General features: G+C 40.8%; 1 protein-coding gene across 1 annotated transcript; it reads left to right on the top strand.

Moving 5' to 3' along the window:
- The first annotated feature begins 8,496 nt into the window (after positions 1 to 8,496).
- Positions 8,497 to 11,677, top strand: fzd10 (frizzled class receptor 10). Its single transcript, XM_079686392.1, has one exon. It carries the CDS (start codon positions 9,218 to 9,220, stop codon positions 10,967 to 10,969), a length of 1,752 nt encoding a protein of 583 aa, XP_079542518.1. The 5' UTR covers positions 8,497 to 9,217; the 3' UTR covers positions 10,970 to 11,677.
- Positions 11,678 to 16,516: the final 4,839 nt, after the last annotated feature.

Below are 16,516 nucleotides of genomic sequence, written 5' to 3'. Positions count from 1 at the left end.
TGTTTTGTGTTTTCTTTAATCACAGTCAATACAAACCTTCCCCCTAAAGATACCATCCCGCCTTTTTTGTAGATAAGACTGAAGCATTTCAAACAGGATGTATGGAACGTGCATGTCAAACAGGACGATTTTTCTTTGACAATGTTGCATATGTCGCAGGTTCCCCGTTCGATCACTCAGGAGGCACTGGTGTGAAATGGAAATCGCTTGGTATTAAGTTTGATATCAATGTCTAGGAGATCTCTTGAACACCAATCGCGTCAAAGTCAAACAGCCACAGAGTGCATATGGGAACGAAGAAGCCCACAGATACTTTCCATAACTGGGTTACCAGCAGCTGTCTCTTTGACATGCGATGAAATGTGTAAAACAAGATATTTGTACTGCTTCTATCACTTATTTTTCTTTTTGAGGCACTTCACTATTTCCCACATTGTAGACATATTTTTTTTTTTCACGACAACACCCTTTTATTCCAAGATTAGGGCAGGTGTGATTCTGTGTGTTCCTTTAAATCATCTCACAATGGTATAACCTTTAAAGTTCACATGTTTTGCCATTGTGGGGTAATTATCTCTTCAAAATTGGACCACAAGCTTGATCACGCAGCAACGTCTATGTTCTTGGGAGGCAGAATGACAGGTTATCTAGTGCTGTTTTGATATTCGAGCCGGAGGAATGCCTACAGATACAGTGATCCCTCTGTCTGAAGAGGAAGCTTCATAGATGAGGTAAGAATGCTTACAGCTATGAAACAATGTCTGAAACAGATTAAAAGACATTTTCCTCAGCTTGATTCATGTTCCTTTCAGCCCGCCAAGGTGTTAAGCCTCACAACAGAAAGGGGAAGAAAGCATAAAAGATGTGCAAATGCACTCTTGCATGAGACATATAAAACAAAGAAAGAACTCATATTTTGTCAGTTGTTGAAGCCTCTAGTGTCGAGTGACAGACATTTTAGTTTTCTTATCAGCTTTCTGACATCTTTTGCTACATTGTTCTTCTGTAGATCAAGATTGATGTGCAAGACAGTGTAAAGATCCAACATGAGGAAAATTACACCAGAAAGAAAGAAACTCTCTAGGTCTGCGGTTTCTGCAGACATTTTCTGATTGTTCCAGCTTGTCTTCACAACTGCTCAGGTTTCACTGCAAGGCTTGTCAATCCCTCCCAGGACTTCAAACACACCACTGAATCCTTCACCTGCACCTTCACTCAAGCCTTCACACCTTGCCGAAAACCTGCAACACAAGTAGAGAGATAGCAAATTACCCGTAATTACCTAGATTCGAGTTCAACATAACAAAGACACTTTCTTTGCTGTTGTGTTATTATTGGAACATCGCATTGGAGCTAGCTCTCTCTAATCAAAGCTGACATTTTTCCGATGTGCAGTTATCTGCTGTGCAGCACTGAGGACTTCACCTGTGCCTGATTCTTTGTTCTAGTGCTGTGCATTAAAAGCAAATAAAAAAACGACCAGAAAAATGTCTGAAAAAGACACTCTTCAAATACTCCTGCAAATCTAAATAAACTTCAGAGAAATAGGCTCCACATGTGTTTTCTTTTTAAAGAGATACATGCACCGGATGGGAAGACAATGACAAAACTTGGTGCTACACGCCTGTTTCTATCTAGAGAATTGCAGCTAATAACAGCACAAGACAATGCCTTTCATATGCTTGCTTTTCATTCCACTCTCATGCCTGCCATTAGTTGTTCTCATTATTCTTCACTGTGTCTTAAAGCAAAGTGAAAACAGATTTGGAAGGCAATAAAAAGTTACTCAATCACTTAGATCTCAAGCGCTGTGTGAAATGTATGCCTGATCATTATGACAGTGTTTTTCTGTCTGTATCGATAGTCATTTCCTTTCTCCCTGCAGCAGCCTTAGTGTCTCCAATGCTGGCGCTGAGCACAGCACAGCCAGCACAGTCCCACGGAGTGCAAGCAAAGGAGGAAATCAATAGAGAAAATATTGCTGCAGGCTCACACATTTTTATCTTGCTTTGAACGAGTCAGCTTTAATTTAGCTTTGATCTCAATTTGCTGCTTTTGGGATAACTTGGCTGCACATTGAACCAGGAGGAATAAGCTTCCACACAGGCTTTCTTACAAAAGACCCTTTCAAAAGAGGCCTTTATTTTTGCCTATATGTGTCAGGGTCCATTACTGGTTTACAAGGAAAAAGATACAAGGAATCAAAAACAACTGATACTGCAGGACACAGACAAACTGGTACACTTCCCGCATGCAGACAGTGTGCCAACTGCACTTTATCTATTCTAGTCAGGGAGGATTTACAGCCAAGAAGAGCAAATGTTGGACAATGTTAGCGAGGGGCCACAATAAAGATGTCCTTAGTGTTGCTGTCAGAAACGGCTCACTGTTGTTGTGGGGTAACAGGTTGACATGATACACAGCTGGCTTTGTTCTCACTGCTCTTCCACACCACTCTTCTCCCCCACACATCATTAGAGCTGACACACCAAAGGCATGGCGATATTATAGGCTCACCTAAGGTCTGCTAAAGATGTCTGCCCTTCCCTCGTCCTTTTTCTAAACCACTACATTCTTAGGAGTGGAGTTGTTTGGGAATTTGTTTCTCTTTTATAAAGCAGAAACAAAAGGGTATAGGATAAATGACCGGGCAGAGAAAAGAACAGCGCCTTGCTGGGGAGAAAGGGAAGGGTCTAATCTAATTTTGTTTGGAGGAGGATGAGTGTGTGTGTGGGTGTGTGCACATGTGTGTGTGCGCACATGTGCACAGTGTGAGGGGACTGTGGGAATGGGACAGGAGGGCTGCGCAGTTGAATGGAGCCTCCAGAGCCAGAAGCAGTGGGGAGTCTCCCCAGACGGGCTGATTCCAGGCCGGCCACTCAAAGAGGGATTAGACCAGAAGAAGCCTTCCTGATTAGCAATTCACACTCAAGTGCCCCCACGAGGACCTTGGGTAATAATATTGCCATCAGCGTCCTTCACCGATGCAGGCAATAAAATGTTTTCCCCCTTTCTCCTTGTTTTTTAATCTATAATGTTTACTAATCGCGCTCATGTTTTAAAGAACTTTGCAGAATCAGCTCTTTCAAACATGTCTACTGGGTCTAATGTGACTTTCTATGACAAAAATGCAAGCAGTTGCCTGTAACGGTTCATTGCTTCAACAACCCTCTTTCTCCTCCACCACTCCTTCCTTCCTCCCTTCCTCTTCTCTCTGCTGTTAAACGACCACCACATGAAAGAGTATGATGTAAGAACACCCCACTAAGCTAATATTGCTGTTTCAAAGCAGCCTCAACCCAGATGTTATTGGGCTTCATAACAAACAAAATTCATTATGTTGCTGTTTATTGCAGATTGGGTGACAGCTTCTAGAGTCATTTAAAAGTCCACCATATTTATAATTATACTAATCTACTCCATGAACACTTACAATAACGCAATGACTTTCCCTTATCAACCACAATACACAATGAATGAGGTCAGCGGGTTAACCTTCAGCTGATGGCACGCTTACCATAATAATAGTATTAAAACAAAGCAGGTTTTATTGGAGCAAAGTGAAAAGAAGAGTGAAACAAATTAGTGCTCATTAATAAGTTACTTTATTGAACTATTTAATCCATATGAGCAAAGAATACTGCCGGCTTTGATGTTGACAGGGCTCTTCAATTATTAATTGCTTGATTCATATGCGTTTCCTCAAAACGTCTGACCCTTTACTAAATTCGGCGCTGTTATTAGAGCTCCAGCATTTCAAACGGGACAGAAAAATAGCACGTGTGATATTAAGCAGAATTATCTTTGCTTGCAGTTGCAAAAAATATATTTTGAAGTGGCGAACAACAGACTTTTGCTTCAATAACCACTAGTGTCTTTACTGTCCCTGTTCAGATGTTTTACCATTATCTTTCTTTCTTTGGCACCAACCTCTTCACAAAATGTGGAGTGGCAATAAGAGAGAAAATAACAGATTATGTTGGTAAATAGGATCATCCAGAGCTAAACGCTGAATGTGCGATCGGGAGGGAGAACAGGATCCTTGGACAATGTGCAGGGCATGTGGACAAATAGTCTCACCTCCAACTGAGTGTGTTGTTTCTTCTCATTGTGCTCTCTGAAAGAGAAGAGGAGGGCCTTGCTTAAGAAGATTATAGCTCTACCCCACCCGTACGTTTAATCAACATGCCCTTTCAATGCAGACAACAATGCCAAACATGTCTAAAACGTCCCCCATCTCTCCCATAGCATACCTCACATGTTGGAACAGCATGTGAGTCATCTAACCTCAGCAATTAGGAGAAACTACTGTGATACTCTTACTGATAGAGAATTGATGAAGGCAGATCATGTTTCCCATCAAAGAACTGATGGCGTCAATTTCAGAAATGTCACCATCATAGTGCCGTGTTTGATACCAATCTCATTTCAGGCAATGCAAACAAAATTGTATTAGCTTCAACTCATTTTTACTGATCAAAATTCCCTGAAGAATCCAAGGAGCTTTGCTTCCTCACCCTTCATTTCTTTCATCCATGGTTAAATATGTAAATAAAATGTCTAAAGTCATTCTTCAAAGGGGAACAAAAGAAAAAAGGGGGCTGAGGGGAAAGACAGCCATAAAATTCCTCCGATTCTCCATAACATTAGTCAGAGGGGGGCCAGCTTCCAGCCAGAGCCTAGCAGCAGGGGAGCGAGCGCGCTCCATAGAATCACACATCGCAAATCCCACACACACAAAAAATAATATATCTTTTCAGCTTCAGCCATCAAAGGCCCCCCCCCCCCCCCTCCCTTTCACTTTATTAGTTACAGAATTATCTCACAGTTGCTGATTTCTCAGAGATGGAGCTGCACTGCTTTTTCTTCAACACACATGTGGTTTCAGAGATGAGATAAAGTTGCTGTGTGTGAGAGTGTGTTTGTGTGATGCACTTGTGTGAGTAGAAGTAAGCTATAGAATCGAGCTGTAATATGAAACAGGAGGTGTTACAAATCATAAAGGAGACAGTAGCTGCTGAGGCTACGTATGCTAAAGACTGAACAGGCCTGATTCCTCCCCTTTTCTTCTCATTTTCAAAGAGATATCATCAACAATCTTAAAAGAGTGGGAGGCAGGAGGAAAGACAGGAGTGAGAACAGAACAAAGGCGATGAATTACAACAGACCAGTAGACTGTGTCTTCTTATTAGACTCTGACATCTTGTCAGACTTATTCCACCAAAGGCAGCGATAATAGGGGCAGATAGTTGCTTTAAAATATGCCAGACAGGGTTTCCTGGAAGCGCGATGATCAGTAAATGGAGAGCATAACTAGCCTTGGATCTGTGAACACATTGATATTACATTATTCTTCTTCACATTAAAGCTGTCATCTCTTTTTGTTCTACTTCTACACATCAACTACACAATAAAAGGTCTAGTGGAGGGAGGGCCAGAGCAGGCATGTCAGCTGTTGTCCTTGTGAAGGGTCAGAATAAATCAAATGCATGCTGCTTCACATCTGGGCTTTTTTGACAAAGGAAAATGTTTTGCATATCAATATGAATTTCCCACAAAACTGACTTTAACATAGCACAAATGATTGCCAGTTTAAAAGAATGGTATATATTAGGAAAATAAAATAGTGTGCGAGCTAAATCCATTGTTGCAAACCCATTAGCCTTGGCATTTTTATTTGATAATCCGATGAGCATAGATGTTTTTTCCCTTGAATTTGGACCAAACCCTTTCAAATGTTAACAGCTGGATAAGGGGAATGGAGAAGCACATGTGCTGCATAGGAGGAGGGTATTGTGTTCATAAGTGTATTCATACCCTATATTTATGCTCCTGCTGCACACGCTGAGCGCTAACAGCTGAAATGCCACCACTGAGATATGCTGTGCTTAAACCATTTAGGCACGCTGGTGCCAGGTTTCTCATCTTGCTCGGACACATTTCTCAAATACTTTTAAAAGCACTTTGGTGACTCTTGTAAAAATGGACCTAAAGCACTCCTGTTTACTTGTGATCAGTATTTCACCCTTGATGAAGACCATGGCCAGGCTGGAGTATAAATCTTACCACCACACACTTTTTACAATGTAATGTGAGTGAGGTCTGGAGGATCTCACACACATAAAGAAAGGCAGAAGGCCTCATAACCTTTACTTTCTCAGCCACTCAGATCCTCCACTGGAAGATGCAATATAAAACCAAGATGGAGTTCTTACTCACTGTAACTACAATACATCATCAAGGTATACTTGTGCCGTTTATTGCAGCAGACTATGTGTCGATGTGTCGTATTCGGTTTATTTTATGATATAGGTTACTTTGTTGCTGCTGTGTCTTGCATAGGCTAGCTTTCTACAGGAATTGTTTCGCTTTAATAGGCTAATAAAAGCCTCACAGGGGGTTGGAGTCTATCCCCTGCAAAACACAGGATGTATGTCAGTTTACCATAGGGCCAAGACACATATTGAGGATAACACATCCATACTGATGGGCAAATGGTCATTTGACTTGGTGTATGAGAGGCAGGTATAGCGCAGGTAGTAAAAACATGGGGTAAATGCAAAAGAAAATCCACTGATTCAATGTGCAATCATAACAAATTATCTCAAAAGAAAATAAACTGGTGGAAGCTGAACTAAAGCTTTATACACTTCCCACCCAACAGTGGTGGTTTTGGTTTCTCTGCATGAGAACAATAGCCACTAGCTTTGGCACAGTGCTTTATGAATGCTGTTGAGCAATATGATTCATTTACTTAACCAATTAAAGAAATATCTTTCTCCAATGTGTGAGAAAGATCCAAAGGAATTCTACCTTCGTATTTGTTTGCTTTATACTTCCTTCACTTAAAAAAAAGCAGGAAATACATATAAGTGTTTGTCCTCCTCCTGCGTTCAACAATGTTTCATGTAGACTAACAAAAACTGAGAACAGAATAAAGCCAGTGTTTTAAACTGTTTACATACATAACCTTGTTGTTATCTCATTAACACTAAGCAAGGTGAGTTTATTCACACACATAACTTTTTTTGTGATCAATTTTTTTTATTATTTATTAAACAAATGGTACAATCAATAACATAAAATGCAATACAGTACAAAAACCGCACAAAAACTACACACATAACTTATGTGTGTGAATAAACTCACCTTGCTTAATGAGGCATCAATTATGCATATTCTATTGAGTTTAGTTACAAAACGTTATCTGCACAAAACTGAATTTTGATTACATGATATTGAAAGCTTTGGTTTCCAATCATATTTCTAAACTAGGAAATTGGCAAAGATAATTAATTTAGGCATATAGGAAGTTGTGATTGATAGAAGATGGCATGTAGTAAATGTACTCAACTTCTGGACTTAAGGACGTATTTGAAGTATGTGCCTGACTTGAATTATAACATTTTACACCACTGTGTTCTTAAACTCATGAAAACATAAAACATAACATTTATGAAGAAGATCAAATCAGTTCCACTGCAAACAGTTGAGGCATTAAAATGCTGCTCATGTTAATACACGAAAAAATATTACTTGACCATATTAATGTAATCTAACACTTTGAACAGGGGGCATTCCGCACAATAAATACTCCTTAAACTAAGTATATTTTGTGCTACGGTACATTTTCATTTTGCATAATTGTTCTACTTGTAATGCAACTTTTTTACATTTTGCTAACACCCTTATTATTACTTTTTCTACACTGGTCAATGTGAAAGTCTCTGGGGAACAGCATCATCTCTGCTCATAGATCCATGCATATACAGTCAAGATTTAGCCTACAGTGAAGAAGCGACATCATGAATTTAGTTTTCCTCTGGATAATTTTTTCGCTTAAGGTATTCTTAGTTTAATTTAATGAAAAATCTATGTTGATTGGGCAATTTAGCCCATCTCGGACCTGCTATTCAAAGAAAGAGGTTGCATTGGTCCAAAACACAGGAAATGTGTAATTATAAAATAATGTTAAAAGCATGGATTGCACAAGTAAAAACGGTGAATTGTTTTTGACCTGCTATTCAAAGAAAGAGGTTGCATTGGTCCAAAACACAGGAAATGTGTAATTATAAAATAATGTTAAAAGCATGGATTGCACAAGTAAAAACGGTGAATTGTTTTTGCTATAGTTTAGCCTGCTCTTAAGGGGATGTGAAATGCTTCTTTTTTTTTTTACTTAAATCACATGGGAAAGCAATCAAAGTGGCTAAAAAATAATAGTATAAACCTGGCCTGCAGTTACATGTGCGAAACATCAGTTGTAACCAAAACTGTGGTTCTGTTGCGCACTGCGAGTCATATTGTGCACATTTTGGGGATACTCATAAAATTGTGTCTCTGTCCTGTTATAGTGGAAGTTTGCAGTTGAGCACTAACAAACAGGGAGAAGGAAGTTTGCTGCAAGCCTTTGAAACTGCTGTAATGAACAGGCTGTTCCGCACGATTTGAAAATAATCCGCGTGTCAGTGTCATCTTTCTTATGCAAAGTAGCTGTCTTTGAAGGCGGATCTTTTGGCAGGTTAGACCGGGACGGAGGCTCCGACCAGCTCAGACGAGTGCTGCCACCAAACGCATCAACTGCCTGCTTACGGGAGGAGCGTAATCCTGCGTTTCTGGGACACATTTATTAAGATCACAGAGGATATTTATTTTACTAATTTAGCTGACTTCTTCGCTGTGGTGCCTTGTGAGCAGCGGCTTAAAGGACTAGAGGAAATTGTTTTTTGTGTGTTTTCCCCAAGTTGTCGCACAAGGACTGAAATCGCGCTGCTGCTCAGACTGATACTCCGGAAAAAGTGACATGAAACGCGAGGACAGATGAGTGAGTATTTTTGGAACAAGAAAAGGACAAATCGGAAAACATTTCAATTCTCTTTTACTCACAGACTGATATGCACCGTGTAAAAGACTGAAGAAGTATCTCCAACACTTCAGCCACAGACTGAGCGCTTGAAAGCATGGACCTAAACGCACGCGTCTTCCATAGAGAAAACATTTTCGGACCACAGTGGGATTTTTTTTTTAATTGAACTCTTGCAAGCCTAAAATGTGGAAACGAGGATCTTGCACCAGATAGTTCTGTAAGTTATTTGTCACATTTGTCTAACACAAACAGCAGCCAGGTTTCATCACTGATTTTTTAATGAGAGAAACCTGTGTGATGTGTTAGTGGTGAACATTTGGCCTATATTTTCTTTAATTCAAGAGAGGGAAAATGCTTTCAACTGCTAAACTGAGCCTCATCTGTGTGCTGCTGGTCCTGGGGAGCAGTGGGGGGTCAGCCATTAGCTCAATAGACCCCGACTGGTCAGGAGAGGGGAGATGTCAACACATCAGCATCCCCCAGTGTAAAGACATTGGCTACAACATGACCCGCATGCCAAATCTCATGGGCCACGATGACCAAAAAGAGGCAGCGATAAAGCTGCAGGAGTTTGCGACGCTGATACAGTTTGGATGCCACAGTCATCTCAAATTTTTCCTATGTTCACTGTACGCTCCCATGTGCACGGAGCAGGTGTCCAACCCCATCCCAGCATGCCGAGTTATGTGTGAGCAGGTAAAGGTGAAATGCTCACCCATCTTGGAACAATTCAACTTCCCCTGGCCCGACTCCCTGGACTGCTCCCGGCTGCCAACCAAAAATGACCCAAACAACCTCTGCATGGAGGCGCCCAACAACGGCTCAGATGAACCTCCCAAAGTCTCTCACACCCAGCCTCCAGACTACAGGCCACAGCGGCCTCTGAGCGGGCAGGATCTGCACTTAAAGGACAGCATCAGCAAGCAGACGTGCAGCAATCCTGGCAAGTTCCACTTTGTGGAGAAAAGTGAGTCATGTGCCCCCAAATGCTATCCCAAAGTGGACGTGTACTGGAGTCAGGGGGACAAGCAGTTCTCTCTGGTGTGGATTGCCATCTGGTCCATCCTCTGCTTTGTCTCCAGCGCCTTCACTGTGCTCACTTTCCTCATAGACCCGCAGCGCTTCAAATACCCTGAGAGGCCGATCATCTTCCTCTCCATGTCCTACTGTGTTTACTCTGTGGGTTACCTAGTAAGACTTTTTGTGGGAGCTGATAGAATAGCCTGTGACAGAGACAATGGGGTCCAGTATATTATCCAAGAGGGTCTGGAGAGCACCGGCTGCACCATTGTCTTTCTTATCCTGTATTATTTTGGTATGGCCAGCTCCCTCTGGTGGGTTATCCTGACCCTCACATGGTTCTTGGCTGCAGGGAAGAAGTGGGGTCACGAAGCCATCGAGGCCAACAGCAGCTACTTCCACCTGGCAGCGTGGGCCATCCCGGCTGTGAAGACCATCATGATCCTGGTGATGAGGAAAGTGGCGGGGGATGAGCTGACGGGCATCTGCTACGTGGGCAGCATGGATGTCAAAGCTCTCACAGGCTTTGTGCTTATTCCTCTCTCATGCTACCTTATTATTGGCACTTCATTCCTGCTGTCTGGCTTTGTTGCCCTCTTCCACATCCGTAAGATCATGAAAACAGAAGGAGAGAACACAGACAAGCTTGAGAAACTGATGGTTCGCATCGGGGTCTTCTCCGTGCTCTACACCGTCCCGGCCACCTGCGTTATCGCCTGCTATTTCTACGAGAGGCTCAACATGGACTACTGGCGCATCCTGGCCGCGGAGCAGAAATGTGTGGACAGCAGCGGGCCGGAGTCGGACGAGTGCGTCATGAAGACTTCCATCCCCGCCGTTGAGATCTTCATGGTGAAGATATTCATGCTGCTGGTGGTGGGCATCACTAGCGGCATGTGGATCTGGACCTCAAAGACACTGCAGTCATGGCAGAACGTGTTTAGCAGGAAGCTAAAGAAGAGGACAAGCAGGAAGGCTGCCAGTGTGTTCACCAGCAGCAGGCCTTACATCAAACCTCACCCATCTCTCAAAGGGCACAGTACAAAATATGAGCCTACACGGCCCCCTCCAACATGTGTATGAGCTAGCTCTCTTTGTTTAAACCCAAAAATACTTGTAAAGCCCTTAACTAAATGAGACTATGTAATCAAAGTGCCATCAAAAGAATCAAGGTTCATGTTTTATTTATGTTAACTGCGTTAAAAATAATGCAACATGGTTTTTTTTGTTTGTCTTGAGCCATCTCATGCAACAAGAGCTGCCTTTCTTTGCAGAAAAATACGTATTCTTCTGGATTCACTTAAGGAACTTGGTAAAGAGAAAAAAAATCTTATTGTCCCAAGACAAAAAGAGTGGAATATACCATTTGGATGTGCCATGGGGTCACTTGAATAATGCGCAATAGATGTTTTCCTTACAGGCAAAAAAGACACTTATACTGTTAGTGACAGACTACAGACAATGACAGGACCCCACAGACTATGGAGGCATATGGTCAGAAGGATAAGTGTTGTGTTTGGAGGCTTTTTAATGGAAATCGAGGCAGTGTCATACCTGTTTGAACTGGAGGGAGAGCAGCTGTTGAAAATACCTTTCTGAACTGCCCATTATGAGGAAAACCCATGTCATAAAATTAATCAAGCACTCATTATTGAAAAGTTATTTGTACATTCAGTTATGTTTCCCATATTTTTTCTTTGCCGTTTTAAAGCACAAGGGAACAGTTGTATATATTTCTAAAAACTTCAGATTTTATAGAAAAATTAATAAAACGTTCTAGTTTTAAATGTTTGTAATGCCGTATTTTTGTGTTAAAATTGTGTGGATTTTCTATCTAATGGAGGGAGTCTCTATGTTAATACAGCCGCATAAAGCTTGTATTTTTACTATTGCAGCACTTGTACTTTTTGCTACCCACAGTTTGGTAGCAATCGAGCAATCAATACATCGTAAAAATTCAAATAATTTTCCTCAATTTGTGAATGTTATTGAATGTCATAGCTGGGTTTTAACATTATGTGTGTTACTAAGAATATCTTTAAATATAATTTACGGAGGTGCAGATGTTTACCTGATCAAAAGGGGACAAAACTAACTTTTTACTATAACAATGATATTAAAGACCAGTTCAGATCAGCTTATAAATGTTGTATATGCACTATTGTTGCTATAGGAAAAATGCACTTTTACATATAAAAAAGGCTTGTTACCATGCCTGAGACATTGATTTATAAGTCAGCACACGCAGAAAGCACAAAAAGCGGCAACTCTCTTCTTGTTTTTCAATGTTTGTAAGGAAATATTGGCAAATAAATGTGATTGCCCAGTGGCGTGACAACTAATTCAGGCCACAGATACATATAGTTTGATATTTGTTTAAAATGACAATGTAAATTATATTCACTTTTTGTTTAATGGCTATTAGTTTTGCACACTTTTTGATGAGAAGAAGCACCTTAAAACAGTGTGCAGAATTACTCCCCGATTTGAACCAATATTCATAAGAAAAAAAGGTTTAGTAGTGGTTTTGTCCAAATGACAAATTAACACTTTTATAGTGTGTTTTGTTAACTAAAATTTCCAATTTTATATAGCTGTGGTTTACATGAGGGTGATTTGAATGTTTTTTTATTTCCCCCACTGCCTCAGCTGAAGTGGATATACACCTTCATTGTAGCCCCCACTTTCCCTCTCTTGCTCTCTCTCTCTGTGTTGCATGTGCCGGTGCGTATCAATGAAGGGGTTATACAATAATCCAGCTCTCATTCAGGACAGGATTAGACCGTTTGAAGGGGTTTGACTTTGAAAAGGGGAACGCAGCAAACCAAAAATACAAAATATCTGTCATCTCTTCTCTTCTTATCAGCCCGGCATAGTGACATTTCTAAAGACACATCTGGCCTGGATTTGAAGAAGTTACATATTGACTGAAGCGGCTTTGTCAAGCATGAGCAAACTGAATACATTTTGTGGTATCCAAAGACGTTTGGTGTTAAACGATCCTAACGCTGTCAACAACTTTAAGATATACTTTCTGAGAGCCACAAGTCTAGTCTTGAATCTTAGCAATGACAATTGTTTCTGTCTTGACAGTGCTGTCAGAGCAAGTAGAAGTACATGTACAAGTGAGTCAAGACAGCACTACATTTGCAAGAATAATGATATATGCGTAAGAATAATAAGTATGAATTCATGCTTTTTAATATTTGTAGAATAATGTAGTACAAAACCTTTTCTACCTTTTATATCTGCCTCACTTTCAAAGCTTTTTTTTTAAAGTGTTAAACCTATGTTAGAGAGTCCTCTCTGGTTTAATAAAGTTACAGAAGTGTAGTAATGCTTTATCCCGGAGGGCATTCAAGTTCCAGCGTCAACCCAACCCGTTTTAACAGTCAAAAGCACATGACTCACAACCTCTATGTGGCTGAATCAAAGTCAGCCAGTGTCTATTGATACTCTGAGTTGCGAGAAAGGTGTGAGTGCTTCTGAGAGCTTCAACAGAGGCCACCTGGATAACAGCCCCCGAGGTGTCTGGGAAGGCTGTAAATATAAATGACAGTTACCACCCCCCTCCAGGGCTTCTTCAGCCAAGCAGCCTTCACTTTTCTTCTTCTGCTCTCTTCAAAGGAAAAAATCCTGCTCAGAGCAAGGGCAAAGTATTGCTCGCAAGAAAGTTTTTTTCACTTGTGTTTATTGCTTTTCAAAGTATAGATCCTAACATCAGATCACAGTTTTTGAGCAAAGTGAAAGATCTTTTGTCTGGTGTTGATGATCATTAAATGTTTCATCAATGACAGGCCGAATGCCGTCACCCCACACTCATCCACTTTCTGTTGCTCATTCTTTCTGCAGTGCCAAGTAGGAGATAGCAATGTCTGTGTTGGCTTATGATTCATTGACAAAAAGAACTTCTGCTGTGATCAGTGTTGTTGCATCAAACCTCTAATTATAACTTGATTTAATTTAATCTGACTGGTTTGCCAGCAAGCCAGGATTTTCAGCTTTCCACACTGTAATTGAGCTGATGTTAAGTGTCTTTGTGGAACCAAGCAGTATTGAAACATAGAGTTGAAATGACAGAACAAGTAAGCCTCCTCTGCATGTCAAAGGCTAATTCAGATGGAAAGCAGCAAGAGAACATCATCACGAGTCAAAACTTTAAAACTACGCTTTTCTATCAATAAATGACTACACCTTCTTCTTTATGCAATGTTATTGTATGCAGGGTGGTGCAGGAACCTGTGAAGCTTTACTTTGTCTGATGTTTTTGCAAACACTCATAAATTCCTCTGACACAGTGACATAAATCAAGTTGCCTGGATGAGTGGCGGCTGAGGTAGCCTTTCTTTGATCAGGCTTTGTGGTGACACCCCATGTCCTCATCCTCAGCTGCTCCAGGAGCACCTGTTTACTAGTTCAGACCTGTCTGTTTGGAAAGCAAGGCTTAGCCTCTCAATGTCAAAAACTCATACATGACATACAGTCAACACAAACACAAAGGAATTTGGCCAGTGCTGGGGGGTGGGTGGGTTTTTCCAACTAGTATGAATGCTTGTAATGTGCTAGAACCATACCCATTCTTGGTAATTGTTTCTCTTATTAGACAGCCGCTCTAAATATGAATGTGTCGCCCTTTTATGAGGTTTCTGACTCCTTTGGCTCTATCAGATATAATAATTATATACAGAATAGACCAATTCATCACAAATGAAACATCTTTGTTTTCCTGCTTAAGAAGTAACTTGAAGTGAGAGGAAGAACAAAACTTTACAGGGAGAGCTGCAAGTTTCACAGACAAAAGTGTTATCAGAGAATGCAATGAAAGCACCCTTTCTTCCCTCAAGTTCTTCTGGTACATACATCCAGAGTTCTGAGGATTATGGTTGAAGGAGGTGTGGGTGGGCTTCTATTTTGAATTGATCTATAGCAAAGAATCTAGGGCATTGTAAGAGTACTGTATGCCCAATATGCAGTAACAGGCCATGCTTACAGCACACAGACACACACACTGACACACACACAGATACACACACACACACACACACACACACACACACCAGTCTGCTGATTGTTCCCAGCCACCACTGAAGGTGAGAGTAATTACATAAAAACCTGGCAACAATGAGTTTACTCCCTGCAAGGCGGGGGCAGGGCACCTTTTTTCGAATGCATAATGAACTGCCTCGCAGGCCCTCTGCTGATCAAACAAGTGTTTGATAGTGGCTTTGGTTTGAAAGAGGACTGAATATGTTTATTTGCATGTGGAGAAGTTAGTGACTTTGAGGTGGAGATCAGGCAGATTAGTGTTAACTGACAGAGACCTGTGCAAACAGACACTCCCCCTGCATACAAGCAGGGCAGCGGCCGCTTCCTCGGAGGACTAGGCTGAATGCAACATCAGACAGACAAGAGCATGGCAACTCCTGATACTTTTCAGACATTGTTCTTTGTATGCTAGTCTCCTCCCCTAAGCCTCACTCTCTTCTTTCACAGATTTTGGCTTGTGTGGTTTAATGCAAGTGAAAGCATGCAAGCTGATAGCTGGCAAACTACTTTATGAGAGATGAGTAGAATAATATATGGCCGCTAATCATCAAAGATAGTTTCTTAGAGTTAAATACCTTTTACAATTAGAATATATTTTCTTCTAAAGAGTAATACCTCTATGGGAAACTGATATGCAGTGCATATACTGTAAAAAAAATATGAACATTGGATTACAGGTGAAAGGGGATTTTCTGAAGATTGTTGACATTATCAGTCCAAACAATCTCATCAAGATTTAACCTTGCTTCAGGCATAAACAGCATATCTTACCATACACTTACTTTGTGATGCTTGTTGTTCTATTACCTAAAAGAAAATCCACAGGTGAGAATTGAAATTAGCTGATTTCTTTATCAAACTGAAATGAAAACACTCCCATGTCTATATGCTAAAAACAAAGTGAGTCCAACAAATGGTAAATTTAGCTTAGCATATAGGCCCAAAGGTAACAGCACCTCTAAAGTTAAGATTTAATTTGGGATGAAAGCCAGGTTAGCTGTTTTGACAAAAATACATGATGGAGTGGTATTAATCTTCTCATCTTACTTGTTGCAAGAAAGGGAATACGTAAGTAGATCATGATGTACATATGTTGTACCATCAAAATGAATGATATCAAACATTCAACATTTTCAGAGCTCCATTTGCATAGTGACTGAGAAGGCAAGGACTTGTGTGGTTGTAGATATGTGAATATAGTCTGGTATCAGCTAGAAGCAAGGGTTTCTCCATGGTGATTTAGCAGCAGACTTTAATCTGCCACCTACCTAATCCACACTGCATAGAGCTGTGATCATATTTAAACACAGCAGAGTTACAGGAGTGGGGAGGGGGTCGGCATTCCTTTGTTGGCGTACATTTTCAGAGAGACACCCCCGCACATATACAACAACAACAATCTTGTTTATGCTCACGTCCAGAAATTCAGATGCAGTGACTTGCTGTAGAAATGTAATGAATTCAAAAATTACATCTCATAAGCACACACAAGTATTCAACTACATGTGTGTGTCAGTGAATGTGTGTTTGTGTGTGTATGTGCACCTACACTGTCACATGTTAGTGACATTTTTCTAGAGATGT

Source organism: Notothenia rossii (assembly GCF_949606895.1).
Source record: "Notothenia rossii genome assembly, chromosome: 6".
NCBI lineage: Eukaryota > Metazoa > Chordata > Actinopteri > Perciformes > Nototheniidae > Notothenia > Notothenia rossii.
Note: the sequence above shows the minus strand (reverse complement) of the source record. Positions and strands in the feature narration are given on the sequence as shown.

What these genes read in the sequence shown, in the direction of transcription:
- fzd10 (XM_079686392.1), top strand. Translation starts at nt 9,218, where the DNA reads ATGCTTTCAACTGCTAAACTGAGCCTCATCTGTGTGCTGCTGGTCCTG.